We start from the raw sequence: 19,814 nt of genomic DNA, 5'->3' as shown, positions 1-19,814 counted from the left end.
GAAAGTTGGTAGGAAAACAAAACCAAACAGGACGTAGGTCAGACAGGACGTAAGACTGTTCTAGTTCATGTTAGAGAAGCGTGTTCAGATCATGGCTAATGTTTTGTGTCACTTTCACCAACGACCATCAATAGCATGAGCACTGACCTCATGGCTGAACTACTTTCACTGATGAGGGAACTAGACTAATGTGGCTTGATCTGTCCTGAGGGCAAACACATAGGCTTTTCCACAAACACACACACACACACACACACACACACACACACCTTAAACACAGCGGCTGTACAATGGTTCTTTTCAGTTTCACGTAAATGAGATGTAAAACCAGGGCAACTTTAGCTTCTCCCAAGCCTTGACACCTCACATGATGTCATTCAGCCCTTCACATTCCATAAGTGTTTCCTTTAGGTCCTCCTGCATTCCTCCTGCCAATGGCACCATGCTAACCCGGCAGAGTGTGCAAACTAAGACACACGCAAAAATGCAGACAGAGCATCCATTCAGGCTGGGGACCTTGGATCTGTTTGGATGGTGTTTTTAGCTCGACCTCTAAAGTGAAACACTCCTTCCATCTTAAAACAGCCCAGTCTCCATCGACTTTGAAGTTATGTACTGCATTTGGCAATCCTAAGGCTGGGACGCACCAGGCTGGCGGTCGGCCCATGTTGGGCTGTCTTTCCCTGCCTAACACAGAATGTTCTGTTGTTTGTGAGAAAATGCTTCCCTGCCAAACATGGAATTTTCTATGTGTTTTCTCTGTTTTATGGTAGGGGGCGCTATGACACATCTTTCTGAAAGATTACTGAATCTCCGGATCAAAACATGGGCCAAGAAGCAGCAGAAACAAGCAATATTATAAGTAGTCATGTGCATATTTAAACAGTATACACTATATTGTCAAACATTTTGCCACGTCTGTCTTTACATGCATGCGAACGTTAATGAGATCCCATTCTTAATCTGTAGGTTTTAATATGGAGTTGGCCCACCCTTTGTAGGTATAACAGCTTCAACTCTTCTTGGATAACTTTTATCAAGGTATAGGAGTGTTTTTATGGGAATTTTTGAGGCTCGCAGTCTCCGCTCTAATTCATCCCAAAGGTGTACTATTGGGTTGAGGTCAGGATTCTGTGCAGGCCAGTCAAGTTCCTCCACACCAAACTCGCTCATCCATGTCTTTTTGGACCTTGCTTTGTGCACTGGTGCACAGTCATGTTGAAACAGAAAGGAGCCATCCCCAAACTGTTCCCACAATGTTGGGAGCATGAAATGGTCCAAAATGTCTTGGTATGCTGAAGCATTAAACTCTACAGTCCCTGTACAGGATCCAGAATGACATCATCAAGTATATACATTTAAATTTTAAAAGTCTGTGGAGGAGCTTTGAGCGCATATGTGGTACCATTTTAAGGCTTAGAATGTCTACTTTCTGGACACATGCATTACCTTTCTTTTACACAAAGTACATTTTTTACACTAAATTACTCTGGTACCATTTCCGCCTGGATTTATCCTACCCAAATTGAAAAGCTTCCTATACCCACATACAGTGGTCTAAATACAAAATGTTGGTGTCATTTTACAGGAAGCCCTTTTGAAGTTACATAAACCCCTGCTAAAAGGGATAAACAGTTAACTACATGTTGTCTGAGCTGTAATATTATAGGTCGAGGGTCCACAAAAGCTAGAGTATTTTTCCCAATTGTTTTCAATGGAAGCACCATGTTTTTAAAACGGCAGCAGCGCAACAAGGTACTAAGTGTCTATTTTGTGCTGAGCGCTCTGCATTTTTTTACCGTCGCAGAGAGTTTAAGAATGATCAACTTTGGGTAAAATGCAGAGCTCATCACTTTTTACCAAGCTGTTTAACATAATAGAGGAGGGGTGGCCATGGAACAAATACAACACCCAAAAACCACCACATTCTACTTGTAAAACGTCAACAGATGACAAGCACCAGCATAATAACAAAGAACCAAATCATTTAAAACAAAAGCCAGACCAAACCCTTAACATTTAATATATTTAAATAAAAAAAAAAAAAAAAACAGAAACCAAGTGTCTGTGAAATGAGATGCTACTTACACTTACATTATGGATATTCTGTATCATAGCAAGCAAAACTGAAGTAATCGCTGTGTTTGGTGTGTCTGGGCATGAAAATGTTTTCAGTATATATCATAGACTGTGAAAAAAAATGGACGACACACATTCACTCATTAAGTGAAGCCGTCAGTGTCCAAATATAGTGCTGACATCTTGGGTCTCGAGTCTGCGCAGTAGTGAGCATGAAGCGGAGCCTCAATATCAAGGTCCTGTCCAATTACTCATACACCCTTGAACTTTTTGTGAAATAACAGTTATGGAAATGTAGAGATTAAATTTAAAGCTCAAATCTCCTCACAAAGTTCCCGAAAAAGTCAGTTAATGCCTCAGAGAAGCTGTCAATCTCAGCTGTCAATAGTAATGTCACACCCCCATTTTTATAACTCAAACCATTTAAACCTTATTTAAAGAACGAACAGTTGAACTAACATTAGTGTGATAAAACTGCATAAAATGACAGAAACCATCTTTGGAACAAAATATTTGAAGTGTAATTTGACTGTTTAGTTTGTTTATGTCCCATTACATTTCATGGAGAGGGCAGGGTTTATGAGCTATACTGGGACCACCTGGGGGTGATCAAGATGCTTTGGCTGGGACGTGTGGGACACTTGGTATTTATGCCGCTTTCACGTGCTATTTGAAATGTGATAATTCCCACTTCTGAAGTCGTGATTACTAGCTCGTCCCATTCAAACTGTGAAATGGGAGGGTGTTCACATGCAATTTTTACACTAGGAAACTTGTATTTACGATAATTCTGAGAGTACGTGAATACAGCATTATCCACCAACATGTTACGGTGCAGTCACATTAGAAAACTTGTCTATCATCAGTATTGTAGCGATGTATGAAGCACAGATTAAACAGAAGTCACTTTCAAACCAAACAACTTTCTATTGCTCAATGTAGGATATTCAATTCAAAATCAAGAGCAATGGTAAATGTGATTGCACCTTTATTCCAAACCTGTATGGTGTTTATTTTACAGCTTTGATGGAGGGGAAGATTTGTCAGTGAACAATGACTTCAATTACATACACTTGTTCACAAAAGACTTGGACTATACTGCACAAAGTCATATGGACTTCGGTGGTGCTTAAACATTATCTGAACAGAATAAAATAATTTGTGTAGCTGTTCAGTGGTACAGCTGTGACGTTATAAAATGGAGATTAGGTGAGGTTATGTTTTTAAAGGTAGTTTTTGTATACGGCGCTGGCTCACAAGCGGAATCCCATGTGGCGCCTGAGGATGACATCATCAACACGTTGAGCTCAGTAAAGCTCAAGCCAGTCTGACTGTTGGAGAATAATGCAAATCCCCCTGCTCTGTGCCCTGTCAAATCCAAACCCAGCATTACCAAATAAACAGCCTTGATCACACGTATAGTGCATTAAGCTTTGTGTGCAAAGGCTGTGTTGTCACCACAGAAATGAAAAAGAGTTAAAATCACAGCTTTGTGGATGTTAATGTGCGGGTGGAATGAAAGTTTTGTGTTTAGCTGAGCTTAAATGCGGATCTGAGAAACAGATGGTTGGGTTTATGATTAGGTTTAGATGTTTTAATTAGGTATGATTTCATTTATAGGAAGTACTGGGTTGAGTTTAACTTTGGCAAAAGACTCTGAATCAAGCTTCTAATCAAGCAGGTTAACTAAACAAACAATCATGAGATTAACCCTTTGAACCAGCAGAGATTGTCGGCACTGGGTTTTAACCCTGTCGAACAGAGGTGAGCTGGGGGAAGGACAGAGGAAGACACAACTGCACAAGAAATCAGTTGCCCAGCTAAATCCATTGCTGATACCTTTCAGTGGTTTTGATCTTTCAACACATGTAATTAGGTCTATTGTGACCTAAACCACATCACAATTCATATTACCAAGCTGAAGTCCTGTTTTTGGTGTGTGGTAATAGTCAATATTGGTTGATTTATTGAATTTTCATGATATAATCACAATGAAGTAGCCTGCAATATAAAGGCCTGGTCCCAATTCTATTTTATACCCCTGGATATGGTTTTGTTTTAATGCAATTAACTGAACTTTAAAGTGTTTTGTTGGGTTTCCATCATGGTGACGAATGGAGAATGAGCTTAGTTTGAGAACAGATTTATGTTAATGTTTATATATATATATATATATATATATATATATTATTATTATATATAAAATATTGAATTATATAGAATATATAGAATTTTGAAATCTCTGTCTGTCTCATACTCTATTTGATATTAAACATAAAAAATGAACAAAAAGAGAAAGATCATCATCTTCTAACCACATTTAACTTTAGTAAGAAGATAAATAGTCTTGTGCCTTAGGATGAGATGTAAAAGGCGTATTAAAATGTCAGTATTTTAGAGATTTTTTGCTCATCGTCATTACATATGAATGATCTTCCATTACACTGGCATCAAGGTACAAAGATACCGAAGTGATGTTTTTGAGCATGTGTCTCTTTAAAAGAAAGGAGCATAAAGAAAGGAAAGTCGGATTTACAGGCAGCAGAGGTCAGGGGTCACAATGCTGGATGCCTACAAAGAGTGTTCTTTTCTTTCAGGCGCATCACTCACTCTCACCAGGTCTACTACATTCCAACGCACACATACACTATTTTTACTCCACTGGGCATGTTTTGGCCTTAGTGAACTAGTGTGTATGTGTATGTGTGTGAGTGTATGTGTGGGGTAAGGGTTAGAAAACAAGTGCTTGTGTGTGTCTGTTCATGTTTTTCTATCCCGGTGGGGACATCAACCTTAATGCACACAGACTCACGGGGACTCAACTCTAAATCAAGTTCCTCATGAGGAAACAAGCTTATAAATCATATTAAATTAGGTTTTTTTTTTTTTTATGTAAAAATGCAGAAGGTTTTATGTGATTTGATTTGAGTGATTTTAGGTTTAGAGGTAGTTAGTGTAAGGGGAGCGAATATACAGTTTGTACAGTATAAAAAAACATTACGCCTATGGAGAGTCCCCAGAAAGAAAGTAAAGCAGACAGTGTGTGTGTGTGTGTGTGTGTGTGTGGTAGTCTGTTGTTATGGCAGCACATTGGAATGTTGAGCTCTCCACTATAAAGGCTCTTTAATGAACATGCTCTCTGTCGCCATGTCCACGCTGAGATGTTCACACGGAGAAAGACAGAGCGCAAGATGCCAAATGCAATGCATGTGATGGCATACTATATACTTTTCTATTCAATTTCTTTTTAAACTTAAAGTCTGTAACTCACAAGAATCTAAGAACGCTTTCACACTGGCAGTTTAGTTCGAAACGGGGCACGGCTCGCAAGAAAAATTGTTAATGTGAAAGCTGTCATGCAGACCCGGGTGCGCACCAGGGTACCGAACCCGAGACCACCTGTAGGAGGTTGGCTGAGTTCGGTTGCACTCGAACTGTGCCGCGATTCGCGTGGATGATGAAGCAACAGAGACTCAGGTGCACATTTGTTTAGGGAGAAATGTAACCAGCATGTGTTTTAGCTGATGATGATGTATTTAGTAAAACACATGTATGGAATGATAGTGTTGATAATTTACCTTGGATACGAGCGAGATCGAGCCTACAGTGTATTTGTGCATAGCGAGTGCAATCAGGGCGGCAAATTAATGGCAATCCACCGTCTCCTCAAAAGAGTCTGTTTGCAAGCAGGAGAATATATATAGTAAACCCAAGTGACATTTATTCAGCTGTGCATAATGTGCAATATTGACCATGTTCTGTTTTCTATAATGTGCCGTGCGTATTTGTGGTGACGTAAGATGAAAGCAAATGCACAAGAGTTTGATAGAATTGCACTCGGACCGCAGCAAACGTGCCTAGTGTGAAAGCCCCTTGAAGGTATTGTTTAATACCAAGTTTTTACATGAATGCCATGGCAAGAATAATTAGCAAACCTCTGAAGATAGATAAGCTCAGGATTAATGAAAGATCAGCCGTGCAAGTTTGGCTGGTGAGGAGGCACTGACCAGTGTGGCTGCGGATGTGCACTCTCAGAGTGCCGTTACTGGCAAATTTCTGGCCACAGTATGGACAGATCTTCTCCTTCTCTCCTGTGTGGGTCTAAAAGGGACGAGAAACACAGTAAAACAGAGAATTAGAGAAAAGGTGCTCTGGCTCCTTTGCGGGAGTAGCATAGTTAGTTGTCACAACCAGCAAGAAAGGATGACATGGATGAAAACTCTCGAACCTCTGGGGAATCACCCGTTTTAAACCTTAAATGATTTAATGTTTCACCAATAATTTTTATATAGTCGGGTCTTTAGCTAATATGGATGGATCTCTTCATGTTCCGATAATATAAAACTCTCCTGATATTAGAGTAACAATTACAGAATCATACAATAAAGCATATTTTGTTACCTTTTGGACTTTGGAAGGGTTCAGTTTGAGCAGATATTTTATGCTATCATCACTGTCCTCATCAGAGCTGATTTCCCAGTACATTCAGCATTTGCCTCATATTCACGATCTCAAATATATTCTCAAAACTATCATTTTCAAATCTTCAAAAATATTTAGATCGCTGACAGCTTTTTCACCAGATCCACCATCAAGTGACAGTCACAATAATATTTGATCAGTTGTTCAGTTCTTGCTCTGCAGTAAATTGCTGAGCCATTTCAAGTTTTGCTGATGATTCTTCCTATATTTTGTTTTCTGCCTGCGGCGGCAACTATGAGTGAAACGTCACTTCATCATTGTGTGTCAGACATCGCCACCTTGTGGAATAAAGGAGAATTGCACTATTTCAGTCATCAAAGATTAAATTATTGTTGTGCGGGAACAATCTACTTACACTGTTGCACACCTTGGGTCATTAGTGACCCTATACAATTTATGTAAGGGGAAACAGGCATTCTTTTATCATTTTATTATTTTCTCTTGTTATATTGTTTATAATTAATTGATTAAGGAATACTAAGGGTAATGAATGACATCCTGGGACACAAGGTAAGCGTTTAAGGGTTAAACAAACACCGATTAGAGGAGAGTCTGCTTGCAAAAAGAAAATGCGGCAGAACTCGTAATAAAACAAGAATCAACTTGGCTTTTTGGTGATGGTGAGAACTGCGGGATTTGTAATGACTATGGAGATAATGATCAACAGGTGAGTAAGGTATTTTATTGAACAGAAAAATTCCCATAGGTAGATCTCTAACAGAATTCATTTTTAAACATTATCTATTGTGAAGGCTCATGTCATGATATGGTTGTTGTAGTGCTGTGCTGGAATTTACTTTAAAGTATCGTGTCTATTAATGGGTAAAGCTACAGTAATGTCTTTAGCTAATCAGCTTGAGATAATTTTCATCTAAACTGGTTATATCTCTTAAGCCTAGTAGTAAATGTTTTATGAGCAGAAGGTGAAGTTTATGAATGTGTGTGTCTGTGCGTGTGTGTGTGTTTATGTGTGCGTGCATTATTTATTCACCCTCATGTCGTTCCAAACCTGAAGATTATTACACTTTTATTTATTTTTTTAAATCATTTTCAGGTGGATTATCCAGCCACGTTCACTATAAATGATGTGTGGAGACCATGTGAAGACTGATGAGCAGTTCTTTTTTCTTTTTTTAAGAAAGTCATAACATTTTAGAATGGCATAAACTGGTATGATTTATGTAAAATGATGACAGAAATGTCATATTTGGGTAAACTATTCCGTCAATCACGTATGTAAACCACAGAGCATGAATGTTCTCATGCAGATCTTTATTCATAGCGATGACATGAGTGCTATTGTTAAAGTTTAAGGAAAACATATGAATCATATCATTTTTAGGCTGTACTCCCAATAAAGCTGATGTAAACAGGGCTTATCTCGGAGCGCTGGAAGAAATAGCTGCAGCAGCTCCTCCACCTCCTGCTATTTTCTCCATCTCTTTATCTTTTTCCTCTTTTTCTCCCTTTTCCTTCTCGCTTCCTTTCCCGCATCTTATCTCTCCCCTCCCATCTCCACTTCCTCACCTCCATCATTTCCTCTCCTCTCCCTCTTTCTTGAACCCCCCCCCCCCTCTCTCTCACTCACTTATAAAGTGTGGAAAGACAGTTTAAAATACCATTACTCTTTCTGTCTAATCCCTTTAAATGCTCCCTGTGATGTTGTATAAAAACTTGTACATACGCGCGGACGCTCACACATGTCCACCAGATGCGTCTGTGTACCATTAGTTTGGGGTTTGTTTGTGTCACGGAGCTGGACACGGCACTTAACATTTTGTAAAATACTCACACAATCCATTTTATGACTATAATATTACTGAAATTTACCTGATTATTACACAGCTTCCTGCAATACTTGATTCTGATTGGTCAATCATGGCATTTTCTATAACAACGTGGATAAGTTACGACAGTTATACATGTCAGTTGTGTCGACACAAGATCTGGATAACCAAAACATTAAATTCTTGATTTTAACCGGTCATGATATGGTTTCTTGAATTTAAAATCTAAGTTTGTGCTGTTTTCTGTTGATGCGTGAACAAAACGGCACTAAATATTTGTAGCACGCCTGTTATCCAATAATCACAAAAAGCTTTGGGCTTTCTTACTTTTAACAACTTTCCTGTTGCTCAACCAGTAGAGCATGGCGCTAACAACGCCAAGGTCATGGGTTCAATTCCCAGGGAAAGCAAGAACTGACAATAATGTAAAATGTGTACCTTGAATGCAATGTAAGTCGCTTTGGATAAAAGTGTCTGCCAAATGCATAAATCTAACAAGATGGAAATTATATCAATTTTCATATGAAATTCAAACAGTAAATATTCTTTTGGCTATAGCGCCGCAGTTCAAGCGGCAGGTGAGCTGATCGTTTCATCTCCTCTTTACTAGTTACAGCAAGAAATAAACATGAATGAACATCAGAAGGAATGTTAAAAGATAAATTACAGCAAGCTAAATGAATCCCGTCTCAAGCAATTGCTTAACCAGTGTTTCAACTGGGGAAAGATGAAAACATCTTGTATGCTATACAGTCACTTAATGTTACATTTACCTCAAGAAAGCTATGTCAATAAACTCATTAGTTAGCTTTCAAAAAAAAACTCTAAAGAGCATTGTGCTAAATATATACAATGTATTACATAGTCATTATATTTTGTTGTTTTGTCATTATTTAATGTATGTTTGATCATTACATCAAGTGTATTACAGTTTATTGTCATTTAAATTGACAATACATTTTATTTCACCCAAAAACTAAGTTTGATTGATTTATTAACCAAGAATGTATTATTTATTTTCAAAATTATTTTATGCACTTTGAAAATTATTTATTTTCAAAGTGCATCCTGAATTTTCGGTCTATTATGTTGGACCCTGTCGAGCCATGGACTCCACTAGATCCCTGAAGGTGTGCTGTGGTATCTGGCACCAAGATGTTAGCAGCAGATTTTTTAAGTCCTGTAAGTTGCGAGGTTGGGCCTAAATGGATTGGACTTGTTTGTTCAGCACATCCCAAAGATGCTCGATTGGATTGAGATCTGGGGAATTTGGAGGCCAAGTCAAAACCACAAACTTGTTGTGCTCCTCAAGCCATTCCTGAACCATTTTTCCTTTGTGGCAGGAGCATTATCCTGCTGAAAGAGACACAGCCACCAGGGAATACCGTTTCCATGAAAGTCAAAAACAATGCTTAGGTATGTAGTGAGTGTCAATGTAACATCCATATGGATTTCCTAGTAGAACATTGCCTCTGTCTGCTTGCTTTCTTCCTATAGTGCATCCTGTTGCCATGTGTTCCCCAGGTAAGCGAAGCACACACACCCCGCCATCCACGTGATGTAAAAGAAAACCAGGCCCGCTGGTCTTCTTCCATTGCTCTGTGGTCCATTTCTGATGATCACGTTCCCACTGTTGGTGCTTTCGGCAGTGAACAGGGGTCAGCATGGGCACCCTGACTGGTCTACGGCTATGCAGCCCAATACGCAACAAACTACGATGCAAACTATGATACGTGTATTCTGACACCTTTCTATCAGAACCAACATTAACTTCTTGAGCAATTTGAGCTACAGCAGCTCGTCTGTTTGATCGGACCACAAGGGCCAGCCTTTGCTTCTTACGTGCATCAAGGCACGAGCCTTGGCCACCCATGACCCATGACTTGGTCACCATTTCACCACTTTTCCTTCCTTGGAGCACTTTTGATAGATACTGACCACTGCAGACGCCCCACAAGAGCTGCAGTTTTGGGGATGCTCTGACCCAGTCGTCTAGCCATCACAATTTGGCCCTTGTCAAACTTGTCAAACCCATTTTTCCTGCTTCTAAATCCTCAACTTAAATGACAAAATGTTCACTTGCTGCCTAATATCCACCCACTAACAGGTACTTTGATGAAGAGATTATGCAGTTCCCCTAGCCTGAATGTTGTCCCCAAGTGGCTAGAAATTGTGATCGGTGTAAACCGAGTTCTGGCTGTCTTTCTCTGCCTTTGAGAAAATGAATTCTCCTGTTATGACGTTATACCAGGAAAGGTTTCCTCCCCTTCCTCTGCTCTGCCCGACCAGAGAATTAGTAGAGAATGGGTTCAGTTTATTAGTCGCGATGTCAGCTCAGGCTTTACCATATGAACTCAACAGCACCGCCACAAACAGTGAGTAACAGTGTTCATTAATGGCTGATCAGGGATCAGTGAGTTCTGATGTGTAGCTAATCATTCAAGTTCACACAGACTTTCTTTCTAAATCGTTTAATACTGTCAGTCTCTCCGCTGGCCGTCTTGATGCATCAGTGAATTAAGCCAGTGACTTAAACCATCAGCTTCACGTCATTTCTGTTAGCAGTATGAAACAAATCTGTTATTTAAATGATTAAACTACGGAGAGCGATCAAAGAACACTGTTTATAATGTTCGGATCGGTCAATCACGCGTTTATCTGCGGTGCACACTCGTCCAAACTGCCGTTAGAGTGACACTGCTCATTATGCTCAACAGAAGCTCTTACTGTATCATGTCGATGTCGTGTTTGCTGTTAGTTGTGGTGAAAGCATTTTGTGAGAGAAATAACGTTGCAAAGTTCACTCGTGTTTATTTAGAGCTCTCAGATACAAACAAAATAAACTTGCGCTCTCAACTACTCAGCACAATAACTTCTTCAGCCATCTTTCCCCAGCTCCGTCTCTCTCTCGACTGGCAGTGAGTGCTGCTGCTGCTCGCACCTGACTAAACCACGCCCCCTCCGCATGTAATCTCATTTCAAAGGAAATTTGAACCATTGCTCGATTCACTGATTCATGGCCGTTTGAATCTTTATTTGATGAACACGGAAGCAAAGCCATTGCTGAATAAAGTCTTAGTTTTTGTTATTTTTGGACCAAAATGTATTTTTGATGCTTCAAGAGATTCTAATGAACTAACTGATGTCTCATGTGGACTACTCTGATGATGTTTTTATTCCCTTTCTGGACATGGACAGTATAGTGTATATAGACTGCATGCTCTGGGACTAAATATAAAATATCTTAAACTGTGTTCTGAAGATGAACGGAGGTCTTACGGGTGAGGAATGGCATTAGGGTGAGTCATTAATGACATCAATTTCATTTTTGGGTCAACTAACCCTTTAACTTCATGGCAGGGTCCTGATCACCCTTTTGGGGGCTTATTTTGCGATAATGACCAGCTGACTCCATATCATTGCTTACATAAGCGTATTATACAAACTCTCTCCTCTTAGGTGGTGAGAACGGTAACACATTTGCTCACTCACACATACGTAATCCCAGAATAGTTTCAGTTGTCACACACTCCATCAGGATAAACAGCTTTTTGCTTAAAATGTCAAGAAAAAGAATGTGTGTGTGTGTGTGTGTGTGTGTGTGTGTGTGTGTGTGTGTGTGTGTGTGTGTGTGTGTGTGTGTGTGTACTCGTGTGCATGCGTGTACTCGTGTGCATGCGTGTAATTAACTAAGGACCGGCAAAAAATATATATTTTTTTATATTAATAATAATACAAATAGTTAAAGGTATATTTCCCCCAAACAATTACATTTTGTCATTGAGCTTGACAAGCTACCTTCCTTTCCCATTTATTCTCTGTGAGGAAAAGAAAGTGCCGTGTGCCGTGAGGACACAAAGTTACTCACGGTATGTGGTCTTTAAAACAAAGAAAATCATAGAGGTTTTGAAATGACTTGAGACTCAATAAATGATGGAATTTTCATTTTTGATGGTTTCATTTTTGTTTAAACATGTTCCCCACCCATGTGGTCTTAGTTATGCTAGTACAAAAATCATTACAGACAGCCTGAAAGAAAGTTACAGTTGTTTGAAAGATTATGAAAACTGACAGGGTTTTTTTCTTCTTCTTTGGAATAATGTGCAGTGATGAATTAAACTTTCAAACCAAACAGTTTTCTATTCTGAACCCGTTGTGAAACCTGCGTGAAGAAATATTTTGCCCTCACACGAAATTCAGTGTCGCTTGGATTCCTAGTGAAATTACTGGGTTTTGCACACACATTTGAAGAACAACATTAAAAGTGACCGCGTCATTACACTCCTATTGGTAGCTGACAGTATTGGCAATAAAAATGTCCCTTATTGTGTCCCCCATTTATTAAAAACGGTCGATTTTGATTTCATGATCACAATAACTACTCTAAGAGTTTCATATAAGTGACGGTGTCTCTGACATGCAGCTGGGCTTCTATTCTCTGCACACTGTCAGAAAGTAATTGAATATTGTAAAGGTTCTTTACTCTTGTGCCAACAGCAGGTCGCATTTCAGTCTTGTCTGAAATTAGATGACACAATGTCAAATTCAGCCCATGCTATCTCAACTGCGATCGCATGCACTGCTTTAAAACTATACTGGAGTTTGGTGTCACCGCGCTACTGTTCATGTTAAGTGGTTTACCTGAAGAATAAATCGGAGATGAAATTGAATATGAAGTTGATGGTATGTGAATACAATCATCCTCCGTGTAGATGGGGGCAATAAATCATGATAGAGCTGTGGTACGCTATGATTGGAGGGAATGTGCAAGGATATAAGATGATTATGGAACTGAGTTTCACCACACATTGGAAACATTACCGTGCTGAAATATATGAGCTACCTTCAAAAAATAATAATACAAGTTTTTCAAATTAGCACTAAAAGTGCTCTTATTAGAAAGATCCTAACTGCATATTTGACATTAAAATTGTAATTCCATTTCAGTCCAATAAAACCGTATATCACCTCAAAACTTAAGTGGAGGCCTTTTGTTGGCCCTTTTGTGATATTGGCAGACTGACTCTACATTATCATGCTTATTACACAGTTATTTATGAAATAAATACTGTACATAAACAAATGAATTATTGATTTGAGTTATTGCATTATGTGAGAAGTCAGCGTATATATTATATATATATATATATATATTTTATATATAGGTCCTTCTCAAAAAATGTGCATATTGTGATAAAGTTCATTATTTTCCATAATGTAATGATAAAAATTAAACTTTCATATATTTTATATTCATTGCACTCCAACTGAAATATTTCAGGTCTTTTATTATTTTAATACTGATGATTTTGGCATACAGCTCACGAAAACCCAAAATCTCAAAAAATTATCATATTTAATCCGACCAATAAAAGAAAAGTGTTTTTAATACAAAAAAAGTCAACCTTCAAATAATTATCTTCAGTTATGCACTTAATACTTGGTCGGGATTCCTTTTGCAGAAATGACTGCTTCAGTGCGGCGTGGCATGGAGGCGATCAGCCTGTGGCACTGCTGAGGTGTTATGGAGGCCCAGGATGCTTCGATAGCGGCCTTAAGCTCATCCAGAGTGTTGGGTCTTGCGTCTCTCAACTTTCTCTTCACAATATCCCACAGATTCTCTATGGGGTTCAGGTCAGGAGAGTTGGCAAGCCAATTGAGCACAGTAATACCATGGTCAGTAATACCATGGTCAGTAAACCATTTACCAGTGGTTTTGGCACTGTGAGCAGGTGCCAGGTCATGCTGAAAAACGAAATCATCTCCATAAAGCTTTTCAGCAGATGGAAGCATGAAGTGCTCCAAAACCTCCTGATAGCTAGCTGCATTGACCCTGCCCTTGATAAAACACAGTGGACCAACACCAGCAGCTGACATGGCTCCCCAGACCAGCACTGACTGTGGGTACTTAACACTGGACTTCAGGCATTTTGGCATTTCCTTCTCCCCAGTCTTCCTCCAGACTCTGCCACCTTGATTTCCGAATGACATGCAAAATTTGCTTTCATCCGAAAAAAGTACTTTGGACCACTGAGCAACAGTCCAGTGCTGCTTCTCTGTAACCCAAAGTGTCTTGACCTGGGGAATGCGGCACCTGTAGCCCATTTCCTGCACACGCCTGTGCACGGTGGCTCTGGATGTTTCTACTCCAGACTCAGTCCACTGCTTCCGCAGGTCCCCCAAGGTCTGGAATCGGTCCTTCTCCACAATCTTCCTCAGGGTCCAGTCACCTCTTCTCGTTGTACGGCGTTTTTTGCCACACTTTTTCCTTCCCACAGACTTCCCACTGAGGTGCCTTGATACAGCACTCTGGGAACAGCCTATTCGTTCAGAAATTTCTTTCTGTGTCTTACCCTCTCGCTTGAGGGTGTCAATGATGGCCTTCTGGACAGCAGTCGGGTCGGCAGTCTTACCCATGATTGTGGTTTTGAGTAATGAACCAGGCTGGGAGTTTTTAAAAGCCTCAGGAATCTTTTGCAGGTGTTTAGAGTTAATTAGTTGATTCAGATGATTAGGTTAATAGCTCGTTTAGAGAACCTTTTCATGATATGCTATTTTTTTTTTTAGATGTATGCCAAAATCATCAGTATTAAAACAATAAAAGACCTGAAATATTTCAGTTGGAGTGCAACGAATCTAAAATATATGAAAGTTTAATTTTTATCAATACATTATGGAAAATAATGAACTTTATCACAATATGCAAATTTGGGTGTTTTTTTATTTATTTTTTTGCTCTCACATAAAATTCTGGATCGCATGGTTTCCTATTGAAATTACTTGATTTTACTCATGAAAATTCACATACTAATGTTAAACGTGACCTCTACACACTTATTGGTAAAACGAAAATCAAGTTTTTAATGTTGTTTATGTGTCTATGTGGTATTTTTAATATGCTTTAAGATAAACAATGTGCAAATTCACAAGTCAACACCATTGTTGAGTATTTTTCTCTTTAAGAATTTTTTTTTGTTTCTCTCTTTAATCTTCTTTCAAGAGAAGACGGGTTATCCCACTATATTTTTCTGTTGATATGAAAAATCGAGTGCACTTAGCAATATAGCAAGTGAATGATGCATATGATGTGTATTACGATATCATGATGCATTTGCCTAAGTTGTTTAAAGTGTTTCAACTGATTTTTAGAAGGCAGACTGACTCTGAGATGAAGAACAGACATTAGCAAAACATTATTAACCGTTTGATAACGTAGTCAAGCAAAAGGTTTATCATATTAAAGGGTTAGTTCATCCAAAATTAAAAATTCTGTCATCATTTAGTTATGCTCAAGTTGTTCCAAACCGTATGAATTTCTTTGTTCTACTGAACACAAAGGAAGATATTTGGAAGAGTATAGACCCCTTCACGGGTGACGTCACAGTTCGCAGTGCACATGTCGTGGTCAGAAAGTTTGTTCCATCCCATTGAATTGTATGGTAACCAGAGAATTTCTGGTCAAGAACAAAATGCCTACTTGCATCGTGAATTGTGAAAATCGCACCAGTTGTGGATTAAAGTTTTTCAGGATTTCCACAGGATCTCATCCGTTAAAGAACATCAACGACATATGTGGCTGTAAGCTATAACGGGCTGGGGTGTGTTAATGATGTCACGCAGGTGGTGAAGTAATTACTGCTTTTAATGAATTAGCTTGAGATCGAATTCATGCTAGATTTTTTTGCTATAAATTATTGACATGGCACCTGAGGACTAATTCTCTTTTTTTCTCCGTTATTTTGCTTTATTTCAAGATTCGTTTAAGCTCGTTCTTAATGTACGCACATGCGCTCTTCAAAAAAGGTGTATTGACAAACTAAAAGACATAAATGACATTTGTATGTATTCAAAATAAAATATATGATCGTACTGAATGTCAGCTTGCTTTATTTTGCTCAAGATAAGATTAAGTCCACATATGTCATGCAAACAAGACAATCTGTTGCACAGGTCGAGAGCTATCGAAGCAACCACACAAGTTTGCGATGATGTTTATGGATGTTCGTTCGAACGATGATTTCGGGAAACACAGACTCGAACTATGTTGATAACAATGAAACTAATAATGCTTTTGGCTTACGATTCTTTTGTATTCATTTAATCTAGCACAAACAATATAAATTGGTACGTTTATAGTCATTGTCTGTGTTTTATATGTGCATTAAAAATACTTGCCCTTTGTAGTGAACCTAAGCTGGTCCATTACCTGACTTTAGCCAAGGTAGAAAAAAAAGTGGTAATTTAACGTTAGTAGTTAGCCGCAGGCTAGCGCCAACATTGTGACAACGACGGTAGAGTTAAGCCCTGTTAAGTAAACAAAATGTTTTCTGTAAACTGTAGACTGATTCAATAGTTAGGTGAAGTTTGATATCTGGCAATTTGACCTGCAATATACGATGTTTACAAACATTGAAGGGGTCTATTCGTAACCAAGCAGATCTCGGTAGCCATTGACTATCATAGTTGGGGGGGTCAATGGATGCCAAGATCTGCTTGGTTACAAATAGTTACGGTTATGTGTACATAAAACGCATTACTGTTCTGATACATCGACTTGTAGACGAGCCTGTACAAGTGAGTGGAGGCGGGGCTAATTTGCATATTCATGGCTCCACGTATACTAAATGAAGCAAGGGTGTAGAGTTACATTCAAGGTATTTTAAAGCATGAATACATATTTGTAATTTGAACGCATGGAATTTTAGTACACAAAGGGGCTGGGCATATTTAGAACTTGAATAAACTGCATTAAAATTCTTCGCATATCAGCCGAGCTTTTCGCAGAGTTCGGCGTCAGAATTCTGTGTTGGTCAGCACATGACATAGATATGACACTGATGAGATATTGGGTTCATTATGTCTGAGATTATGCAATCACCTTCTTGTGGCTCTTGAGCACAGATGGCGTGACGAAGGCCTTCTCACACAGGTCGCACTTGTACTTCTTGTGGCCATCATGTACGACCTGAATGTGAACGTTGAGCGTGTCCTTGCGCTTGAAGGTGGCGTCACACTGGTCGCACTTAAACGTTCTTTCACCTGGACAAAGAAGAGCAGAAGATTGCAGTCAGTGGCACTGCGATTCACGCATCCCATTCTAACATTACACCCAGACTCCCGGTGAGACACTAAACTTCAGAAAAATGCAGACAGCCATTGTCCCACATTTAAAAGCGTGCCACTCAATCGCAGCTTTACGGGAACTCGCTTTGTATCCGAATCCACTTTTCTGCCCTCACAGTCAAAATTGTCCCATTATCCTTTTATGAGCCACCTTTTCCTTAAGAAAAAAAGGACGCCAGCCCTCTATATTCAGTTGTTTTGAAAGATGGAAGGGTATAAAGAGGAACGATAAAAGATCAGGTATAAAAAGCGAGCAACTGTTCACCTCTCGGAGGAGGTCACAATTCTTTTCAGAAGAAGGCACTCTGTTCATCTTCCAAAGCTTTCTTCAAATCCCACAAAATCGCACTCGATGCCAAGAAACGTAAATATGTGCTGTGAAAACCTCTACAGAGGCTCTTCTGCTCAAACAATGCCTTCTGTAACAAACATGTACAGTCTGTGCCAAAATTCTAGTTCTGGTCTTTAAACGGTTGAATAGAGTCCAACACGTCACCGCATCTACTCACCAGCAGAACACACTGTATGCTGGGTTATAAAAACCTGGACTACGAACAATGTCTTTAAATTAATGGGCATGCATGGGCGGCTGTCACCACATAAGATGCTAATCTTCCTGCGTTTCCCTACCAGTGAATCTCTTTATTCATAAGGTGGTTTTGTTGACATTTGGACGCATGTCAGAGCTCATAAAGTTATGTGCTGCGTTCTTGAAAGAAACGTGGGTATGACGTACTGCAACTCCATCTTTGATCACACATGATCTGAATTACGTGTAAGCAGGTCTTGTCAGATCGCAATCCACAGTTGCTGTAATGCAAGAGATTGCTGGTATGTTCATCATTTCAGTCAGTAAAAAACTCCACATGCAAGGTATCATTTCAGATCTTTGATGATATGTGGAATTCTGGGAAAGGTGATGGAGGTATTTGCCTGTTTTTTTGCTGTTTTTTTTTTTTGTTTGTTTTTTGTTTTACTTGAAATGTGAAGTTGTACTAAGTGACAACTTGGATATTTGAGTTGATAAACTTAAAGTCAAAGTATGAGTTTGAGTCAGCATTCAATGGATTATTTCTGTAATGTGAAACAATATTAAAAAAGAACAAAATGTTAGACTAGACTTTTGCCATCCATTGCTTGGACTGTGAAAAATAGGCAGAATCTAAGAGAGAATTTGCAGTGCTTTGTGTTTTCTCTATTTACACCCCAATTACTTTGCCCCACTGATGGTATTTAATATGACAGGTGGGCAGAAAAGTCATGTGACTGAAACATGAATATGATGTTGATGTACAGTATATTACCGTTCAAAAGTTCTATAAGGGCTCTTAAAGATTAGTAGAATTCTAGAAAGAAGTATCTTATGCTCATCAAAGCTGCATTTATTTTATCACAAATAGAGGAAAATCTGTAATATTGTGAAATATTATTAAAATATTTAAAATAATTAATTAGATCCTGTAATCAAAGCTGAATTTTCAGCATTCAGTCTTCAATGTCACATGATCCTTCAGAAATCATTCTAATATGGTGATATGATGCTCAAGAAAACATTTTTGATTATTATCCATGTTGAAAATTGTTGAGGATACCGTGATACTTTTTTCAGAAGAATACTTTGATAAATAAAAAAGTTAAACAATTGTATTTACTTAAAATAGAAATATGTTGTTTTCCTTGTCGCTTTCAATCAACTTAATGCATTTTTTGCTAAATAAACATATTAATTTTGCTGAATAGAAAATCTTACGAAACCCAAAACTTTGACCAGTAGTCTATATGTGATATAAGCTAAAAACATGTATTATAGCAATTGCAATGCACACATTGAAAAAAAAAAAACTAATAATAATAACACAGTAATTACTCAAAATTTGAAAAAAATTGGTGTAATATTATATTTTAGAAGTGGGAGAGCTAACACTTCTTTTAATCGTTCAGGAGGTCAATGTCAATAATAGTAAAATATTGGTTGATTTTCCATAGCCTCTGCAATGTAAATATTAAACTTCGAAAAAGTGTAAGACACTGCGTTAAAGACTTACAAACAAACACACACACACACACGCACGCATGCACGCACACACGCACACACTCACACACGCACAGAGAGAGAGGGGTGTTTGTGAAATATTTGTGGCAGACCCTACCGAGCCACTCTGGCCTTTTTAAACGATAATGTGTATTTAATAGATGGGCACAAAAAACGCTTTATTTCATAACAAAATATTGACACAGATGGATCAGATTATGTCACAGTGGGTCGTAAGTGATCACATGCATACACACACTGTAAATACAGCTAACATCAGAGTAACCACACACAAACCCAATCTCGGAAAA

General features: G+C 38.7%; 1 protein-coding gene across 2 annotated transcripts in view; it reads right to left on the bottom strand.

Moving 5' to 3' along the window:
• Positions 1–19,814, bottom strand: part of prdm5 (PR domain containing 5) — a 97,330-nt gene that overhangs the window by 45,123 nt on the left and 32,393 nt on the right. For both annotated transcript variants that reach the window (XM_067446807.1, XM_067446808.1), the window contains exons 12-13: positions 17,227–17,387; positions 6,087–6,180 (exon numbers count right to left, since the gene is read on the bottom strand). In XM_067446807.1, the coding sequence (XP_067302908.1) occupies positions 6,087–6,180; positions 17,227–17,387 (255 nt within the window). The remainder of the gene's footprint in view (positions 1–6,086; positions 6,181–17,226; positions 17,388–19,814) is intronic.

The sequence above is a fragment of the Pseudorasbora parva genome, chromosome 6, assembly GCF_024679245.1.
Source record: "Pseudorasbora parva isolate DD20220531a chromosome 6, ASM2467924v1, whole genome shotgun sequence".
Taxonomy (NCBI): domain Eukaryota; kingdom Metazoa; phylum Chordata; class Actinopteri; order Cypriniformes; family Gobionidae; genus Pseudorasbora; species Pseudorasbora parva.
The sequence above is the reverse complement of the archived record's forward strand: the minus strand, read 5'-3'. Positions and strand labels throughout refer to the sequence as shown.